We start from the raw sequence: 22,370 nt of genomic DNA on the forward strand, positions 1-22,370 counted from the left end.
GCAACCAATTAGCTTCCAATTGTCATTTTCACCATATTGATTTAAAAAAATTAATCTGTTTAATTGCTGTGAGAAGGCAGTATTCTTTGCAAACCCACAAGTAAGCTTCATTATTAATGTGGCCCTACCCTTTTAAAGCAGTACTGAATTTTTCTTAGAGGTGGCACTTGCTTTCAACCATAAATCTGACCCTTAAGGGACAATTAACACCAGCCACTGCCTTACATTGTAGCAGCTGGTGTGCGGTGCGGTCCAGCAGGATTGCTGCACAGCAGATGCATCACAATGGGCGCATCGCACTGTTTACTATTTGTTTTTTTATTAACTTTATTGAGATTTGACAGAGACATTTCATTAAGTTTAATTGCCAGCTGCGCAGGTGAGATGGTGGATTGCCTTGCAGTGTGCTGCAGTGAAGAAAAATACTGCATGCAATACTTTTTTCATTGCACACTGCTCGCAGTGAAATGGGCAGACAGGAGACAAGGCATTTTGCCTCATTATACGGAGGAACTGTGTTGGAATAGCTGCCTGACGCAGTCCCACTGCATCGGTGTAAATTAATCCTTAAGCATTTGCTATCAGGTAAAAATTATTAAAAAAAGGTAATGCCTACCAGGACCATCAAATGGTCGTGAACAGCCAACACCACCCTGATGGAAAGATATCCGTATGTCTGCTCTTCCGTAGTCGATCTCCCTGAATTTCAAAGGGGTAACATCACTCCAGTATTTAAAAGCTGCTTTAATGGCCTCCCTCACTTTTTCTTTTGGCATGTCTGGTGTATAATTGTATATGCGATAGGTCAGGTTCTTCTTCCTCCATCGACCTGTTCAGTAAGAAGACAAGCAAACATCTTATAAACCATCATTACACTTTAGCTAACAGAAATACTGTGCAGTATTATCTATCTACAGTATCTACTTATGTATCAATCTATCTATGTCTGTCTGTCTGTCTATCTATCTATCTTCCATAATCCTTTATTTTAATCTATCATCTATAATCCTATAATCTAATTTGTCTATCTACTATAATTCTATCTACAGTATCTACTGTAATTCTATATATCTATCTACTATAATTCTATCTTTTTACCTATCTACTGTAATTCTACAAAGAACTCTACTGCATGCTGGATGGACTGCAAACACCCTTGGAAACATCTACAAGTTTGATTCCCGCTCCATCTACCTTTTTAAAGTGCCCCCTCTACTCCTCCTTTTCATATTACTATCCTCTGCTCTCAAAATCTCCTTTTACCCCTCTGCTCCACCCCAAAGCTTATACATATCACCCTCACTTCTACCATCTCCTGACTACTGCTCTCATCACCTCCTGCTAAAACTTTACTCACCTGCTGACCCAAACACCAGGACAGGAAGGCATGTGCACTCACTTACTTTCCTCGCCCTCCTTCTCCTAATTTGTGGGGATATCTCCCCAAACCCTGGTCCACCAGTATCTCACCCCCACCCTAGGCACCCTCCTTCCTCCGGGAATAACCACAATCCACTCAACTTAATCTCAATCCCCATGCTCCTAAAAAACCACCCTCCCTTTTTCATGTGCACTCTGAAATGCCCGCTCTGTCTGTAATAATCTCACCTCTGTCCATGACCTTTTTGTCTCCCACTCCCTTAACCTACTAGCAATTACAGAAACCTGGCTTCAAGCATCAGATTCTGCAGCACTTGCCGATGGAGGACTTCTCTGGACACACTCACCCAGACCCAGTGGTCGGAAAGGAGATGGGGCTGGTTTGCTTCTATCCCCACTGAGCACCTTTCAAGTCCTCCCTAACCCTCCCTCTCTATCTATCCTTCTCTTCTTTCGAGACTCATTGCATTCGGGTGTCTTCTCCCATTTCTCTGAGGATTGCAGTGATCTACCGGCTTCCTGTACTGGTGTCGCGCTTGATGACTTCTCTGCTTGGCTAGGCTACTTTCTCTTCTCTGATATTCCCACTATCATTCTTGGAGATTTTAACATTCCCATTAAGGTGAACAACCCAGCTACATCCCAACTCTTCAACCTAACCTCATCTTTTGACTTAACACAATAGATACAGTCCTCTACTCACTCTGATAGGAATACATTAGACCTTGTTTTCTCCCAACTTTGCACTCCCTACAACCTCACAAACATCCCCTTTCCTCTCTCTGATCACAATCTCATCACCTTTACAGTGTCCTCGTCTTCAAACACTTATCCCTCCAAGCAGCAAACAATTACCTGCAGAAACCTTCACAACCTAAACCCTTCTCTTTTCCACTCTGCAACTGACTGCCTGTATGACAGAATCTCTCCCCTGTCCTGCCCTGACCTGGTCACTGCTGTCTACAACAGTTCGCTTTCATCCGCATTAGACTCGCTTGGTCCTCTAAATACACGAAGTATCAGGCCCCGACCATTACAACCGTGGCAGATTGACAACACCAGAAATCTTAAGCGACATAGCCGTGCACTGGAGAGATTGTGGCATAAAACCAAATCTCAGCAAGCTTTCACCCTATATAAATCTGCTTTCTTATCCTACAATTCCTCCCTCTATGCTGCCAAACAAGCCTACTTTGTCACTCTTATTAATACCTTGTCATCCAGTCCTCGTCGTCTTTTCTCTACTTTTTACTCTCTACTTTCTCCACCTCCACCTCCACCAAGTAACTCACTCACTGCTTACGAGATTGCAAATCATTTCAAAAACAAGATTGATGCAATTCCTAGGGGCATCTCCGCTACACAGACATCTATCCCACTTAGCATACCTTATACTAAACCTCCCTCAACACTTTCCTCTTTTGACCTTGCTACTACTGAAGAGGTCACTAGTTTTCTCAGAAGCCCATCTCACTACCTGCCCCCTCACTCACATCTTCAATCTCTCCCTCTCTAAAGGTGCCTTCTCCACCCCTCTAAAGCATGCACAGATCACTCCCATATTTAAAAACCCTCGCTGGACCCCACCAACCTGAACAACTTAAGACCCATCTCCCTGCTCCTGTTTACCTCTATACTCTTAGAACGCGTAGTCTACAATCACCTGAGCTCCTACCTCACTGACAACAACCTTCTTGACCCTTTACAGTCTGGCTTTCGCTCACTACACACCACTGAAACTGCCCTACTAAAACTCACTAATGATTTACTATCTGCTAAAACCAATGGCCACTACTCCATACGCTTACTACTTGACCTGTCTGTGGATTTTTAACTGTTGACCATCCCCTCTTCCTCAAAAAAACTCTATTCTCTTGGCCTCCGAGACTCTGATCTCTCCTGGTTCTCCTCCTACTTATCACAATGCTCCTTCAGCATTACCTATAACTCTGTCTCCTCCTCTCCACTTCCTCTTCCTGTAGGAGTCCTTCAAGGTTCTGTCCTTGGACCCTTTCTCTTCCTCTTCTCCATCTACACCTCCTCCCTTGGTCATTTGATAAACTCCCATGGCTTTAAGTACCATCTCTATGCTGATGACACACAAATCTATCTTTCTACTCCTCACCTCACCCCTTCAGTTTCATCTCACATTACTAACTTACTAAGTGACATTTCAGCATGGATGTCACTCCACTTCCTCAAACTAAATCTTTCCAAAATGGAGCTCATACTATATCCTTCAGCCTGTGCACCCTCCCCTGCCTTCTCCATCAAGATCAATAATACATCCATTAGTCCCTCCCCTCATGCCAGGGTACTAGGTGTAATCCTAGACTCCCATCTGTCCTTTCAGACCCAAATCCAATCACTGTCCAAATCTTGTAGACTTCACCTCCACAACATCTCCAAGATATGCCCGTTCCTAACCTCGGAAACCACTAAGCAACTTATTCACTCCCTTGTTATCTCTCGTTTTGACTATTGTAACTTCCTCCTCATTGGCCTGCCTAATTGCAGGCTATCCCCTCTTCAGTCTATCAGGAATGCTGCTGCCAGACTCATCCACCTTACTAACCTTTCATATCTGCCATCCCTCTCTGCCAATCCCTCCACTGGCTTCCCATTGCCCAACGTATAAAATTCAAAACATTAACAAAAACATATAAAGCCATTTATAACTCTGTCCCAAATTACATCATCAATCTTGTCTCCGAATATCACCCAAACCTTCCTCTCCACTCCTCCCACGATCTCCTGCTCTCTAGCTCCCTTGTCTCGTCCTCCCATGCTCATCTCTAGGACTGATCCAGAGTCTCCCCCATCCTCTGGAACTCTCTACCTCAATCTATCTGACTATCGCCTACTCTGCCTACTTTTAGGCAATCTCTGAAAACCTATCTCTTCAGGGAAGCCTATCCCGCCTTCAGCTAATAACGGAATCCTCTATTCCTCCTATCAGTTCATCCCCCACAGTTATTACCTTTTGTACCACCAACTCCTCCCTCTTAGATTGTAAGCTCCAAGGAGCAGGGCCCTCCTATCCCTCTTGTCTTTAACTGTATCGTTGCTGTATTGTCTCCTTTTATATTGTAAAGCACTGAGCAAACTGTTGGCGCTATATAAATCCTGTATAATAATAATAATAATTCTATATATTTACTGTAATTCTATTTATCTATCTATCTATCTATCTATCTATCTATCTATCTATCTATCTATCTATCTATCTATCCATCTATCTATCCCCATAGATAGATAGAGTAGATATTGGTCAATATGACTTCCCAATTGTAATTGGCAGGATTGATATGGAATTATAGATTATATGCCTTTCTGAAATGTGGGATGTAAAGTGGAACTCCAGCCAAAGCAGAACATCTGATGCATGTGAAGTAAAACTGGGAAGGCATTAGGACCTCTGTCAGGTTTTCTTGTCACTGTTTGGAAGATTCTTCTTCAATTCCTCTCACAGTGCCAACATTGGTGAGATAACTATCCCCACACTACTAACCAATAAAATTATTTGCAAAAGTTTCAATTTAAATGTGTGCATGTAAAAATTAATCCATGTTCTTGTGTACCTAATAATGTTTTAATCAACTTTTTCTAAGATACAATGAAATATTAATCATTAATGTTGAGCTTAGTGGGGCCCCACTAACTGCATTGACTAGCTGACTATTCCTTGATTTTCCTGGCAGGACAGTCTGAACTTCTGCTTTTATTTAATAAAAAGTCTGGATGAATTCCAGGGACAGCATGAAAAGCTAAGGAGAACCAGAATTCTGCAGTTGTTATGTGTTCCATATAATACTGGATAGTTCCAGGGACCTTTTTTTTAATACTTGTTCTGCTTTGTCTACCTGCAAAGACCATAAAACATATTTATCCACTTAAGACCAGGCCTGCATTTAGGGGGCTGAAGTTCAGATGATGGGGTAGGCTGCACTTTGCTCTTTTGTCTTAAAGTGAACCTGTCCATAATGTATTTATTGAATAATTTTACAGAATTATCAAAGTACAGTAATGAAAAACATAGTATAAAAACAGAGCCCACAAAAAATAGCTTCAACAGAACAAAATATAGAACATGGGAGGGAAAAACTACCACCCACCTTAGAGGTAATCCATGTCTATAGATGTATCTTACCTAAGAGAAGATACCGGAGCGTAACTTGGTTAAATGGGTCTTCTAACCCACACCGTGGCTGCCTCATCCTCTCCAGAGTGGCATTGTCCATTAAACCTGATTCAGGCAGCTGAGAAGCAAGCTGGAAAGCTCTATATGGAATAAGAACAAACAAATATTCATTAAGACATGCTAAAAGCCAGATTTAAGACATGGTTTAATTTTTTTATACAGTTGCAAGAAAAAGTATGTGAACCCCTTGGGATTACGTGGAGTTTTGCATGAATTGGGCATAAAATGTGCTCTGAATGTCATCTAAGTCACAATAGAAGAACACAGTCTGTTGAACATAATACTACACAAACATTAGATGTTGCCATGGTTTAATTGCACATAACTTGTAAACATTCACAGTGCAAGGAGGAAAAATTATGTGAACCTTTGGACTTAATAACTGCTTGACCCTCCTTTGGCAGCAATAACCTCAACCAAATGTTTCCTGTAGTTGCAGATCAGACCTGCACAACGATCTGGAGTAATTTTGGACCACTCCTCTTCACAAAACTGTTTCAGTGTAGCAATATTCTTGGGATGTCTGGTGTGAATCGCTCTCTTAAGGTCATGCCACAGCATTTCAATCGGGTTGAGGTCAGGACTCTGACTGGTCACTCCAGAAGGCGTATTCTGTGCTGTTGCAGCCATTGTTTTGTTGAATTACTTGTATGCTTTGGGTCATTGTCCTGTTGCATCACCCATCCTCTGCGGAGCTTCAGTTGGCGGACAGATGGTCGTACGTTTTCCTGTAAAATGTCTTGATAAACTCTGGAATTCATTTTCCCATCAATGACAACAATCCGTCCAGGCCCTGAGGCAGCAAAGCAGCCCCAAACCATGATGCTCCCTCCGCCATGTTTTACAGTGGGGATGAGGTTTTGATGTTGGTGTACTGTGCCTTTTTTTCTCCACACATAGTGTTGTGTGTTCTTCCCAAACAACTCAATCTTGGTTTCATCTGTCCACAGTATATTTTGCCAGTAGTGCTGTGGAACATCCAGGTGCTCTTTTGCAAACTTCAAATGTGCTGCAATATTCTTTTGGACAGCAATGGCTTCCTCCGTGGTGTCCTCCCATGTACTCCATTCTTGTTTAATGTTTTCCTTATTGTAGATGTGTCAACAAAAATGTTAGCATGTGCCAGAGATTTCTGTAGGTCTTTAGCTGACACTCTGGGATTCTTCTTTACCTCATGCAGCATTCTGCGCTGTGCTCTTGCAGTCATTTTTACAGCACGGCCACGCCTAGGGAGAGTAGCAACAGTGCTAAACTTTCTCCAGACAGACAGTCTGTCTTACCGTGGACACATGAACATCAAGGCTTTTGGAGATACTTTTGTAACCCTTTCCAGCTTCATGCAAGTCAACAATTCTTGATCGTAGTTCTTCTGAGAGCTCTTTTCTGTTTACAAACGATTTTATTGTACAAGTGTAGACAGTAGAACAACAGCACATTTTAAAAGTGATATTGTCAGCAAAAACAAGGCACTTTTGAAAAGTACAATACATAAAGGTATATTAACATAACAAAGAAGATAAGAAAAAAAAGAGGAAGTTACAAGTGCATGAAGTACGTAAACGACAAAATAGGTTAGGTGATACACCTGTCAATAGTACATGCCAGCCAACTTTTGCTGGGGATGTTATTAAGCATGTAATAAGTGTCTGCAATCTCTCCATGACTCCCATTTTTTATCATATAAGTGCAGCTTATCCAGTAGGGTATAATGAATGCGTTCCATAAGCATTACAGTGTCAATTCTGTGTAAAACGGAGTCTAAGGGAACAACATTGGACCTCCAATGTAGGGCAATAGACCATAAAGTGGCAATACATAATGTGTGTATCAATCTCAGATTGGCGTCAGAGACCCCTGGGATATGGGCCCCCAACAAACAGGTCTGCATGGACAATCGTATCGGGGCGCCCGACAATAAGGTAGCGATCTCAGAAATCCTACGCCAGATCAAAGATATGGTCGGGCAATCCCAAAATATATGAACCAAAGTACCCGTGCAGTCACAGCCCCGAAAACATAGAGGGGACGTTTGTGGAAACAGTACATGTAGTCTTGACGGGGTATAATACCATCTGGTTAGAACTTTAAGGGCCGTCTCACGAACCGAAAGAGACCTAGAGCTCTTAGCTCTTTTCTGTGAGGCATGGTTCACATCAGACAGTGCTTCTTGAAACCAGTAAACCCAAAACAGGTGTGTGTTTATTAAGGGCAGGACAGCTGTCAGCAACACATCCAATATCATCACACTGATTGGAGTCAAGGTTGGCTCACTCCTGGCTCCAATTAGCTCTGGGAGAAGTCATTAAGCTAGGGCCTCACATACTTTTTCCTCCCTGCACTGTGAATGTTTACATGTTATGTGCAATTAAACCATGGCAACATCTAATGTTTGTGTAGTATTATGTTCAGTAGACTGTGTTCTATTGTTGTGACTTAGATGACGTTCAGAGCACATTTTATGCCCAATTCATGCAAAACTCCACGTAATCCCAAGGGGTTCACATACTTTTTCTTACAACTGTATATTAATCCTTATTACTATCATTATCACTCTTACTTGGGTATTACCGCGATAGATTTTTTAAGTTCCACTGAAAGCTCTTGATATATACGCTGTTGGCTCTCCATTGCACGGGAACAAAGAGCGACATCAGTTCCGGAGCCCCCTTGCCATAGCCCCCTTACTTTGGTATTGCTTCAGTAAGCTCCACTGGGGGCTGCTAATATGTATAGTGGGAGTCTGCATTGCACAAGGTTGTGCCACAGCCCCATTTAGTTGAATGGGTAGTTCTGCCCAGCGAGTACGAACGTGGGGATAAACTTTGCTGCACCGCGATGCAAAGTATCCTTAAAGTGTTATTAAACCCAGGACCCTGCATTCACTATATCTGGTCTCCCATAGTACACAGAACATGGAAGTGCAATTATTTTAGTAAATATAAACTGCTAAATACCTTTTCTCATCAGCAGTTAGAGCAGTCTTGTAACTTCTATCAGTGTCCAGCAGAGCACTGGTTAAATCTTGTAGGAGGAGTTTTCATTCTCCTCTGACTGTCCTATGAGGCTGCAGGACCCCTGACCCTCTGTCTGGACAGAGCTAATTGGCCCTGCGCTGATCACATGCACTTTCCCAAGAAGAAAAAACTCTCTAGCAATACACACCAAACTGAGCATGTGCAGCGTGCCCCCAAGGTTCTGTTCTATCAGCAAATTAATTGGGGACTGTGGAAGAAGGGGAGGACCAGAGAAGACAGGATCAAACAGCCTTTTTACACAATGCCGTGGAATAACCCCTTAGGTTCCACAGTGAGTATAACAAGCATGATTTACTGCATGTACAGACTGATTTTGCTGTTGTGGTTTTAGTAACACTTTAACTGTGGCATATGTTCACCGCTGCCCATTGACCTTTTATCAGCTTAAGGGGGAGTGGATGGGAGGCAGTATAAGCACTGCTCAGTCTCATGTTTTTATGCCCCCCTCAACTGCTACTGTAAATCAGGCCTTAGTGCTGAAGCTTACTGAAACCTGCTAACAACTTGTTTAAAGTGACTGTCAGCACCATCATTAAAATCTGTTAACATTCCCAATGGAGCTGAATGACACTTCAACAAAGCGTGCCAAAAGCTCTGCAAATGTTTTGTAAAAGCTTGTTGTACTCATTGCTTTAATTGCAGGAAAGTGTCATAGACATTCACACCACACCGGATCATCACTCTGGAATGGCAATACTATACATGTCTTCTGAATGACAACTTACTCTATAGCTTTTTGCACCTCCTCCAAGCTGAACTCTTCACTGTCACTTTCAAGTGGTTTTTGTAAATATCCAAACTGCTTGAGATATGCCTATGTAAAAAAAAAAAATCACACTGAAATTAGACATTGTGTTGAATAGAAATACCTAAAAAGTAAATTAGATATGATCATAGCTGCTTCTGAATATATACAGATTTTAAAGGGTTAGTTCACTTTTACCAAAAAACTGCCTATGCAGGCAAGGGGTGCTTGCAGATTAACCGAAAGCCTACAGGGCATTTATACCCCCTTCCTGCCCAGGCCAATTTCCAGCTTTCAGCACTGTTGCACTTTGAATGACAATTGCGCGGTCATGCAACACTGTACCCATATGAAATTTTTATCATTTTTTTGTGACAGAGCTTTCTTTTGGTGGTATTTAATCACCTCTGGGTTTTTTATTTTTTCTTAAACAAACCAAAAACCACTGAAAATTTTGAAAAAAAATGTTTTTTCTTAGTTTTTGTTCTAAAATTTTGTAAATAAGTGATTTTTCTCCTTCACTGATGTGCGCTAATGAGGCTGCACTGATAGGCTGCACTGATGGACACTGATAGGTGGCACTGATGGGCATTGACTGGCATCACTGATGGGCACTGAAAGGCAGCACTGATACATGGCACTGATATATGGCACTGATAGGCAGCACTGAAAGGCGGCACTGACTGGCACTAATAGGCGGCACTGACAGGCGGCACTGACTGGCACTGTTAGGTGGCACTGACAGGCGGCACTGACAGGCACTGATAGGCGGCACTGATGTGCACTGATAGGCAGCACTGACTGGCACTGATAGGCAGCACTGATAGGTGCCACTGATAGGTGCCACTGACTGGCACTGATTGGTGACACTGAAAGGCAGCTCAGATGGGCACTGATATGTGGCATTGATGTGGCACTAATGGGCACTGGCACGAGGCACTGATGAGCACTGACAGGTGGCACTGCTGGGGCTACACTGATCATCAGGGCACACTGATCATCAGTGCCCTGATGACCAGTGTACATGTCCCCTCCGCAGAAAGCCGATTACCGGCTCTCCTCTCCTCACAAGCTGTCAGTGTGACAGCTCGAGAGGAGAGAAATGCAGATAACCAGCATTTCCCTGTTTACATGTGATCAGCTGTGATTGGACACAGCCGATCACATGACCAAGCCAACATCTTCGGCTCTTTCCGTGATCAGTGATCCGCTGTGTCTGAGGGACACAGCGCACCGCCGATCGCCACGCTGCACGTTCCCTGAGCCATGCATGCGCAGTGAGAATAGGAGGATGTCATATGACGTCCTCCCAGAATGAGAGAACCACCTTGCGCCTGTCAAGTTAAATAATGTCATGGCCTATAGGTCATTTATGTACCTTCCAAAGCCTGTCTGAAAAACTCCCAGAGATGGCATCATCCCATCCTGCATTATTGCTAGGATGTTGCTAAGACACCTCAATAGTTCTGAGCAAAGCGATGCTGCAATGGAGGAGACAGTGGACCACACTATGAGGATTAAGAGCATGCTCCTGTGATGGTGGGGGTGAAGAGTAACTGCTGGGAGTGTCATAGCAATGTCCTAGCAACAGAGCAGGATGGGATGAAGCATCTGTGGAAGATTTTTGGCCAAGCTTTAGGAGGTATGTACATAGCCTACAGCTATAGCAAGAGCATTATCCAACCTTCAAAGTTGCACATTTTGTTTTTATTTACACCCATACCTTTCCTTCAGCGATTTTTTGGTGAAGGTGAACTAACCCTTTAAAATTAATACTTTTTTTTTCACTTTTCTGTTCCACCCTATAGCACAAGTACTGCTCTAGGGTGGCACGGCTGTGCAAAATCATGTATATATACATGACTTGCATTTCTGGATAGGGGGCACGTGCCGCCCTATCCGCGCCGCTATTGGCAGCTGGGGATGTCAATCACTGTGTACTGGCCGGCAATTTCCGGTAGGCACTCTGTGATCATCAGCAAAGCTGACAGGGGAGAGACCTGTGAAACCTGTGAAACACAGGTCTCTCTCCTGTCTGCATGGACATGCTGTTACAAAGCAGCATGTCTCCATAGTAAAATACACACAGCACACAATGTAAAACACTCAGAACACAGTTAACCCTTTGATCGCCCCAGATGTTAACCCCTTCCTGCCCAGTGTCATTAGCACAGTGTCAGTGCTTTTTATTAGCACTGATCACTGTATTAGTGTCACAGGGGAAGTCAGTGGCAGTCAGTTCCCACCCATTGTCAGAATGCCTGCCACATTCCGCAGTCCCACTATAAGTCACTGATTGTCGCCATTACTAGTATAAAAAATTTAAATTAAAATTCCAGTATATATACCGCCATTTGTAGACGCTATAGCTTGCAAGCAAACCAATTAATATACCATTATTGGGATTTTTTTTGGCATTTTGACCTAAATTTATAAAGAAATTTGATTTTTAAAATTTTTTTATTGGATATGTTTTATAGCGAAAAAATAAAATACATTTTTTTTCAAAATTGTCGGTCTTTTTTTGTTTATAGCACAAAAAATAAAAAATGCAGAGGTGATCAAATACCACAGAAAGAAAGCTCCATTTGTGGGGAAAAAAGGACATAAATTCCATTTATGTACAGCGTTGCATGACCGAGCAATTGTCAGCTAAAGTAACGCAGTGCTGTATCGCAAAAAATGGCCTGGTCAGGAAAGGGGGTAAATCCTCTGGGGGGCAACCAAGGAAACTTCCTAGGCAATTTAACTGCTTTGTAAAAGGAAATTATCAGACATATCTTAGTGTACCCTGAGGCACAACTATTCTTCCACAAATTAGACATTTATTGCTGCTTTACCAGCATCCATGGGAAGTTTGTTGATTTGTACTGGGGCTGTCTGCAGTGGTGTTCTACAAAGGTCATATTCCTACAAACATTCCAAAATATGTCCATGTAATAGCAGCTACAAATAGTAGCTAGTGGGGATGAGACAATCTAATGACCATTAATTATCAGTCACATGACTCAATGAAGTAATGACTGCCATCAATTATCAGTCACATATGCTGTTCTATAAATAACATTTACTGGTAAACATCAACTTTTGCAATGGAAAAAGTGATTATACACATATATCAGATTATGTGCATTTCTAACTCCATCTGGAAAGAAAAAAAGTCAAGGAAATCTCCAAAACTTATTATAGTTTACAGCAAAGCTTTCTACTCAAGAATAGTGCAAAGAACAGCAACTGTATAGAAGCACCATTGAAACGAAACGCAAGCCATTCTTTTGTGCAATTTCTTACTTTAATTGTATGAAACAATCTTCTATAATCCCATTTTGATGTCAATCAAAAGTGCTCTTTAGTAAGAAATAAAAAAAAAAAGTAAATCCATCAAGCTAAGGCAAGCTGTAGATGACCAGATTTTTTTTCATGCAACCATGGGTTGCAGAAATGAAAATTGCTCAATTCCGCCTCCCATGGAGCTTTTGTGTTCTGCCGGTGGGGAGCCTGATGGAAGAACACAATGAGCACTGCTAGTGGCTAAAACAAGCCACCAGTAACGGATAAGAATGGCATAAAGTGAGCGCTCTGAACCAAGCAGCTAGCACTAAAGGTAATCACAGTGTACCCATAAAAAGCGGAATGATAATAACAGAGTGCAGCGCTAAGAGATACGTGCAAAAAGCAAATAGTCCGTAGTTGTTAACTGGATATAAATATATAGTCCCAAGAAATAACTGATGAAGACCAGGAAGCAATGGAAAGAGTGCGCACTCACCGGACGCGCATAGAAAATGCGTATAAATGGATGTCTCCTGGAATCCTAAAGTAGATGGAAAGGGTGAATTCCAATCTTTGGATCAATCAGCCTGGGAAGATGTATCAGAGATCCGGAGGTCCCCTTAAGGTTGGTATGATTATCAGCCAGACTCCAAGAACTCCGTCCCTCTGGTGGTAATAGATGAGCACTACAGGGATCCTGCAAATGGATTTAGCTCCCAATGGGAACCAAAAAACAGGTGCCCATAGTGTAGTAATTAAAATGGATTTATTGAATAAAATGACAAGCAGGGTAGTAAGGCTGTGTACAGTACATATATGAAAGCAGAGTACGCAGCAATGATACTGACCCTGGATTAAAATGGCCGCGGGGCTGTCTCGTGGCTCCGGGCAGAAGATGACGTCATGCTCTGTCGGTTCCTCCTAAGGCCTTTTGTGCCCAAGCACATCATCAGAGGGGATACCAAGGTTGGTATCCCCTCTGATGATGTGCTTGGGCACGAAAGGCCTTAGGAGGAACCGACAGAGCATGACGTCATCTTCTGCCCGGAGCCACGAGACAGCCCCGCGGCCATTTTAATCCAGGGTCAGTATCATTGCTGCGTACTCTGCTTTCATATATGTACTGTACACAGCCTTACTACCCTGCTTGTCATTTTATTCAATAAATCCATTTTAAATACTACACTATGGGCACCTGTTTTTTGGTTCCCATTGGGAGCTAAATCCATTTGCAGGATCCCTGTAGTGCTCATCTATTACCACCAGAGGAACGGAGTTCTTGGAGTCTGGCTGATAATCATACCAACCTTAAGGGGACCTCCGGATCTCTGATACATCTTCCCAGGCTGATTGATCCAAAGATTGGATTTCACCCTTTCCATCTACTTTAGGATTCCAGGAGACATCCATTTATGCGCATTTTCTATGCGCGTCCGGTGAGTGCGCACTCTTTCCATTGCTTCCTGGTCTTCATCAGTTATTTCTTGGGACTATATATTTATATCCAGTTAACAACTACGGACTATTTGCTTTTTGCACGTATCTCTTAGCGCTGCACTCTGTTATTATCAAGCCACCAGTAACGTCACGTGTTAAAAAATCCGACAGGCTGGTTGTGTGATGTAGTGTGTATTTCATTCAATTGCGTGATGTAGTGTGTATTTCATTCAATTGCGTGATGTAGTGTGTATTTCAGACAATTCATCATGCAATTTGGTTGATCAGTTCCCCAACAGTTAATTGAAAATGTGATATTTGACCATACATGATTTAGGTTAGAGCACACCCTGACCTTTGGAATATATAAGAAGAAATCTAGTTTTTTTGGTTATTTGGTATTAGAGCACATTTGTATAAGAGCGGGTTGGGGTGCAAGCAGATACAAATTGGGGTAATCTAAAGCATACAATAATATATAATATAATAATGATACATAATAATATGTATACAGCCAAAATCATTGGCTGTAACCTGCTGAAAGACTCGTGTTTTGGCAACTCACAGAACAGATCAGCAGGGAGTGTAGCACACCCCGAAAACCAGGAAGATAGACCCGATGTACCCATACGCCACTTAGTCTGGGGCTGCCACCCGCCTGCTGTAAATATACTGTGGGCGGCAAATGGCTAAATTCTAACTAGTCAGAGAAACAGACTGAACCTAGAAGAGAGTGGTGACTAAATGAATGAAATCACCAATCTTCAATCCAATATCAGTGCCTTTGTTGACACTCATTATCTGCAACTGCCCCATTAATGATATTACCAGTTTCAGTAAAAACAATGTATGTTAAATGTTATATTTTTATGTTTTAAATATTACCCATTTTATAAAGTTATTATTGGTTGTATTAATGTTTACATTATTTTTTATTAATTCATTTTAATATAATAGCTCTTTGGGGGTTAATGAACAATCTGAAATTTCACAGAGAAGTCTACCAGCTGAGGTGTTTGGGAACCCTTGGTCTGTATCTGTGGTCTCCAAACTGCAGCCCGGGGCCAGATGCTGCCCTTTGCTTGCCTTTATCTGGCCCTTGAGGCACTTTTCCTCCCCCTGATACAAGACACTATTCTTCCCACTGACACCAACAATAGGGCATAATTCCTGCTAATGACATCAGCAATGGGGCCCACTGACACCAACAATGGGGCCTTATTTCTCCCAGTGACACCAACAACAAGGCACTATTCCTCCCACTGACACCAATGATGAGGAACTCAAACTAAAAAAGAGCACTATTTCTACCACTGACACCAGAAATGGGGCACTATTCCCCCCCCCCCCCATAATACCAAAGATGCATTGTTTGCTCCCACTGACACCAGTACAATTTCAACTCCCAATGGCCACAGACCGGCCCCCCTGAAGTCTAAAGGACAGTAAACTGACACTGTGTTCAGAACGTTTGGAGACCCCTGGTCTATATGATAACTATCCAACATGTTGTTTTTCTTACCATTTATTGAAAAAGATCGTCTGATAAAAATATGGAAAGAAAGTGAAACAGAATGAAAAATTTTATTTTTTTTATTCAGTATTATTTTTCTTTGACTTGTATTAAGTGAATTATTTATTTACTGCTTCAGCTTACAAACACCTTAACAATACAGAGGAGAATAATGAAATGTACTATCACAGGTTTTTAAACATTGTAGCAAGCCAAGTGTCCATGTGTTGTCTAAAAATACAGGACCACACAAAGCCATAAAGTCACACTAACCAAACTAACAATACTTTGCAAAACATGCCTTTACTAGCCCGAGCGAGAGCTGTATTCAAAATCATAAGGAATGTCATGGATGACAAAATATTTGTATCATCAAAAGGGGCTCTTTACTGTATACCCAGTAACTAACCATGATGCAATGACACAGAAACTATATATACTGTAGTTCAAATTTACTTTTGCTTGCTATTTCTGCATTTTAAAGGTTTCCCCCTTCTTCAAACGCAAAGGGGTGTTTTTATAAGTAGAGGCTAGTCCAGGGGTGGGCAAACTTTTTGACTTGAGGGCCGCAATGGGTTCATATATTGGACCCGGGGGCCAGACCAAGAGTAGATGAATGATGTGTATGTGTCATCCATAGTAAGTATAGTAATATTCCCCCATAGTAAGCATAGTAATGAATCCCCCACATAGTAATTCATCCCCCATAGTAATTCATCCCCCATAGTAATTCATCCCCCATATAGTAATTCATCCCCCATAGTAATTCATCCCCCATATAGTAATTCATCCCCCATAGTAATTCATCCCCCATATAGTAATTCATCCCCCATAGTAATTCATCCCCCATAGTAGTTCATCCCCCATAGTAATTCATCCCCCATATAGTAATTCATCCCCCAATTTGGTAATTCATCCCCCATATAGTAATTCATCCCCCATATAGTAATTCATCCTCCATATAGTAATTAATCCCCCATATAGTAATTCATCCCCCATAGTAATTCATCCCCCATAGTAATTCATCCCCCATAGTAATTAATCCCCCATATAGTAATTCATCCCCCATATAGTAATTCATCCCCCATAGTAATTCATCCCCCATAGTAATTCATCCCCCATATAGTAATTCATCCCCCCTATAGTAATTAATTCCCCATATTAATTCATCCCCCATACTAAGTCCCCAAGTCCCCCCTGTGTCAATTTACTTACCTTTGCTCCGCACGTTCCTCTCGCCGTGTTCCCGCGCCATTCCGGTCTTCAGGGCGGACTGTGAGAGGAGCCTAGCTCCCCTCACGTTCGTCATGCTGCCCCACCTACACACATCCTGTCAGCCATCCTGACAGTATCACGCTCCGGGGGCCGGATTAAAAGGTCCGCCGGGCCGTATACGGCCCGCGGGCCGTAGTTTGCCCATTGCTGGGCTAGTCCCATGATGACAACATTTGGGGTGGGGGGTTGGGTTCTCCTCTGATCGTCCCACTGCTATTTATGTTGCTTTAAAGCACAATACATATCTGTGTAAACTAATGTATAGTATTTTGTCTGAATTCTCTTTCTGATACTTTAAAATGTGTTTAAAAAATATGTACACCCGATATGTGCCTGCTGTACCATGTGCTTGTAGGAAAAAGCATCCTGTTCTCTTTGTATTTCTTCTCTGGTGTTCCTGCCAGCCCACTGCTTTCCTATTATAAACTGACCACACTAGGTATGATAACACACCGTGGTCAGTTCTGGGAACTCAGCCTGCTCTTCTCCAATGATTAGACTTGTCCTGACACCACCCTCCCCGCAGGACAGCCTGCCTTTCACTGTGTGCTGCTGTTTCTTCTCCTCTAAGGGCTCATGTACACTGCAGCTGCTAAACCGACGTTTAGGAGTAGTTGAGCATTTTTTTCAGCAGCCCCTGAACTCTCCTTTATGTTTTCCTATGTGTCCATGCACACATAGTCGTTTACAGGCAGTTGAGTTTACAGGCATTTTCTTGAAAGCACAAAAATCGCGTTCACGAGTAGAGTTTACTGGCGTTTCAAATGCAAACGCTTGAAAACGCATGTAAATGCTTGTAAACTCATTTAAACTTGTTTATTTACATTAGATGTGGCTGGTCCATATCCAGGGCACAGTTCAATAAGCCATATCTTACTGCATACCACATAGCATTTTTAAAAAACCCCATTTCAATCCACTAAAAAAGGCTACTGAAATACCGCATGAGTTATTTTATCAAGTCATGCAGTATTTTAGTAGTGAAAAGCATTAATGTTTCAGCTGTCAGCGGGGTTCCCCACTGACAATTGAATGTAAAAGAAAGAATTGCCAGCAATTAAAAAATAATAAAAAAACGGCGTGGGGTCCCCCCTCCATCCATACCAAAACCTTCGGGTCTGGTATGGATTTTGAGGAGAAGCCCCAACCCAAAATTAAAAAAAAAAAAAAAAATTGGTGTGGGGGTTCCCCCCAAAATCCTTACCAGACCCTTATCCGAGAATGCAGCCCTGCAGGTCAGTAAAGGGGGGGGGGTGACGACCCCCCCTGAACCATACCAGGCCACATGCCCTCAACATGGGGGGGTGCTGTTGATAGGGACAAGGGTCTCTTCCCCACAACCATGGATCCATGGTACCAGTACCCATTCACAAAAAAGTGTAGTGTGAAAAAAGACAGGAGACAGTCTTTGACAAGTCCAACACAACAAACACTTTACTCCTGCGCTAGGAAAGGACTCAGTAGACCCAATAGGAATGATCTGGAATTTTCTGGAATATGCACTGCTTGCTGCCATCAACAGACCGGGGTGGTCCGAATACACTGGATACAAATGGAGAAACAGAAAAAGGGCGCACCGACCTAGTGCATTATCGTTTAAAATAATTTATTAAAGAAACAAAAATAGGTATCATACTCACAATGGACATAATAACACAGGCATGTCAAACTGAACAAGATGTATGATCCAAACAACATCTGAGTCCATACGATGGAACCCTGGATGACCAACTGGCTAACGCGTTTCGAGGACACAACCTCTTCCTCAGAGCCAAGCCTCTTGTATTTATTGATGATGTGACTGCTGACAAAAGCCGCAGGATGAATTCTGAAGTGTTTCAGGCAATATTATCTGCTCATATCAGCCAAATGCTTCAGAACTCATTGGACGCCGCTTCACAGTGCAGATGGACAATGACCCAAAGCAGACTGCAAAAGCAACCAAAGAGTTTTTTAAGGGAAAGAAGTGGAATGTTATGCAATGGCCAAGTCAATCACCTGACCTGAATCCGACTGAGCATGCATTTCACTTGCTGAAGACAAAACTGAAGGGAAAATGCCCCAAGAACAAGCAGGAACTGAAGACAGTTGCAGTAGAGGCCTGGCAGAGCATCACCAGGGATGAAACCCAGCGTCTGGTGATGTCTATGCGTTCCAGACTTCAGGCTGTAATTGACTGCAAAGGATTTGCAACCAAGTATTAAAAGTGAAAGTTTGATTTATGATTATTATTCTGTCCCATTACTTTTGGTCCCTTAACAAGTGGGAAGCAAATATGCAAACTGTTGTAATTCCTACACTGTTCACCTGATTTGGATGTAAATACCCTCAAATTAAAGCTGACAGTCTGCAGTTAAAGCTCATCTTGTTTGTTTCATTTCAAATCCATTGTGGTGGTGTATAGAGCCAAAAATGTTAGAATTGTGTCCATGTCCCAATATTTATGGACCTGACTGTATATATATATATATATATATATATATATATATATATATATATATATATATAAACTGTATTTTATCATATGTATCTTCAGAAGTACTATTTTGTTGGACATCATCTGAAAAAGTTTTTACTCTGTACTGGTATATTGTATTGTTTTTAAAAATTAATTTTGGTGGTTCAAGCAAACCACGCATAGAATGCTATGACTGCGTGTGTTTGTGCATGTGTGACCTGAGAATTCTGTTGTGTCATGCTTTTTAAAAATGTGTGATAGTCATTGAACCATCTCTGTGTATAAGGGGCCTCCTGAACCTAAAGTGCCCTGGGCCCTTCAATGTCTAAATCTGGCCCTGTCTGCCAGCTTTTGTATATTGACAGCCAGCTATAGCAGTTGTCAGAATACCTGAACAGTGCCTGCATCTGATTTGATGCAGGGACTATTCAGCTGACAATTTTATACCTGGCTCATTTAAAAAAGTAATTTGTTCAATTGACTTTTGTGGAGCTGACAGGGACGCCCACGGCTTGAATTTCAGCATAAATCATAGGGTTGCTACCTCATCCCTTTAAAACCGAACACATATTAATGACACAGTTTCTGTGGCTGATTAAGATGGTAATTAAACTCACTTAGTACCTTATCTCCAAAAAATTATCACCAGAACCTGTGTAATTAATATGTGTTAAAGGGATGAGGTGGCAACCCTAAGTCCTCATGCACACTGGATGTTTTGATAACGCTGGTTAGCTGTGTAAAGTCATGTTAAAAACGTGCGTTTTTCAGCTCTTTTTTTTTTTTGCATTAGCGTTTAGCGGAGTTTTTTAGCATTTTTTTTTTTACCAACAAAAAATTATTTTTTGGGGTCAAAAAAAGTCCAAAACCGCTGGTTTGAAGCGGTTTACCGTAATTTACCGTGTTTTGCTGCATTTGTACAGCTAAAAAACTCCTTGAGAAACCCACTAGTCCTAGGTTTTCTTTCCAGCCAAAAAACATCCCTGCCAAAAAATGTTGATTACAGTCTGTGTGCATGGACACATAGGATAACATGCTGGGGGGTTTACTAACTGTAGGAAAAAAACACCAAAAGACAAAAACAGCAGCTGTGAAAATGTCCAGTGTGCATGAGGACTTATAAATCAGTTGAAATTCAAGCCATGTATTGCAGCCGTAAAGCATTAAAGTTTATGTAAATCCTAAATCACTTTTCAGGTTTGGCATCATATCTTACCATATACAGTTTTTATTAGCAAATATTTTTTTCTGGATCTGTTGCACGGTGTCTTACCTGGAGATCCTGCCAGTAAATGCACTTCTGGTTTCATGCTGACTGGCAACAATGCTGCTAATTCTAAGGCAGTAACTTAGCACTGTCAGTCTGCAACTGGAATTGCATCTACTGCCAGGGTCTCCAGATCAGAAACTTTACAACACATTAAAACAAAAATTGCTTAAAGTGTTACTAAACCCACAACAGTAAAATCAGTCTGTATATGCAGTAAAGCATGCTTGTTATATTCACTGTGGAACCTAAGGGGTTAATCCTCTGCTTAAAAAGGATGTTTGATCCTGCCTTTTCTGATCCTCCCCTTCTTCTACTGTCCCCAATCCATCTGCTGCTAGAACAGAGCCTTGGGGGCAAAGCTGCACAGGGTTAGTTTGGTATGTATTGCTTGAGATTTTTTTTTTTCTTTGGAGGGTGCATGTGATCAGCACAGGGCCAATCAGCGCTGTCCAGATAGAGGGTCAGGGGTTATGCAGCCTCACAGGACAATCAGTGGAGAATAAAAACACCTCCTACAAGCTTTAACCAGTGCTCTGATGAATACTGATAGAAGTCCCAAGACTGCTCTAACTACTGATGAGAAAAGTATTTAGCAGTTTATATTTACTAAAATATTTACAATTCCATGTTCTGTGTACTGTGGGAGGCCAGATATAGTGAATGCAGGGTCCTGGGTTTAGTAACACTTTAAGACAACTGTATACAGTGATCAATTAGAAAAATTACATTTTGGGTTGACATATACTTTAGTCTTCTCAGAATTATTCAATGGAATTTGTTGTTCTAAAGTTTCTGTTCTAATTATTTTGTCCATTACATCACATCAAATGAGATCCAGCAGATACATCTGCAGAAATAAAATATATAAACAAGAAAAGAAAAGCAGACCCAGCAGCACTGTATGCGTGATTTTCTTCAATCTGGGCTACCTTTATAGAGACTGTTGACTATTAAATATTAATCATATATACAGATGTCCTACTCACATTCCTGCCGTTTTCTACAATTTCTGCTTTCCATCATATAAGATCATTTGGTAAGAAGCAGCTAGACTTACCATGGCCTCCTCTTCAGTACTGGGGTCCATTAGGGATTTTCCATAAACAGAGAGGGCCAGAGCCCCCAGCAGAGGAAAAAGCAGCATCCTAAAGTTCAGCTCTTGTCAGATGTGTCACTGGCTTTGTTTCTTGGCTCTGTGTTGTGGGTTCCCCTTGTAAGACTTTAAGAACACTGCCAGTATGACTCAAACTCTCCCCTCTCCCTCCTCCTCCCACTTGAGAAATGACCATGGAATGCTGTTAACCCATGCCTGCAGACTCAGCAGGGGTTTTTTGTTTTTTTTTACATAAAAAATTCAGCTTGTATTCATTGAAGATGTTCATTTATTTTCTAGTTACTAATTCTTGACAGCTTGTATAGAGTATGGGAGAAGACTAAGCTAGAATGAGTCACTGAAGAAGATACGCATCCGGAGGGCAGTCTGTCAACTGACATCTCTATACTCATTGCTTTGAAATCTCAAGTGATGCCAGGATTTTGGTTTCTCCATAAAATGTCATATTTCAATATATTTTTTTTTAAATGTAGGTGAGTATTACTTTTCAAGGCAAATCAGGGAGGTACATGTGCAACTAAGGCACAAAACATATAACAGTAAAATAGTACAGCTAAATATCAAATGGAAAAAAAAACTTGTAAAGTCCAGATTAAACATTTTAGAATCTCTATCAAATGCTGATACAGATGTCAGACAGAACTAGAAGAGAGAACACAGGCAGCATTT

General features: G+C 41.7%; 1 protein-coding gene across 1 annotated transcript in view; it reads right to left on the reverse strand.

The window, feature by feature from the left end:
- MMP19 (matrix metallopeptidase 19) overlaps positions 1-21,809 on the reverse strand; it is a 41,131-nt gene extending 19,322 nt beyond the window's left edge. Inside the window, exons 1-4 of the mRNA XM_089680290.1 lie at positions 21,645-21,809; positions 9,342-9,430; positions 5,531-5,661; positions 617-829 (exon numbers count right to left, since the gene is read on the reverse strand). Of these exons, the coding sequence (XP_089536416.1) occupies positions 617-829; positions 5,531-5,661; positions 9,342-9,430; positions 21,645-21,731 (520 nt within the window). The 5' untranslated portion in view covers positions 21,732-21,809. The remainder of the gene's footprint in view (positions 1-616; positions 830-5,530; positions 5,662-9,341; positions 9,431-21,644) is intronic.
- Positions 21,810-22,370: the final 561 nt, after the last annotated feature.

This window comes from Staurois parvus, unplaced genomic scaffold (genome assembly GCF_062004578.1).
Source record: "Staurois parvus isolate SC_StPar_1 unplaced genomic scaffold, SC_StPar_1.0 ptg000017l, whole genome shotgun sequence".
NCBI classification, from domain to species: Eukaryota; Metazoa; Chordata; class Amphibia; order Anura; family Ranidae; genus Staurois; species Staurois parvus.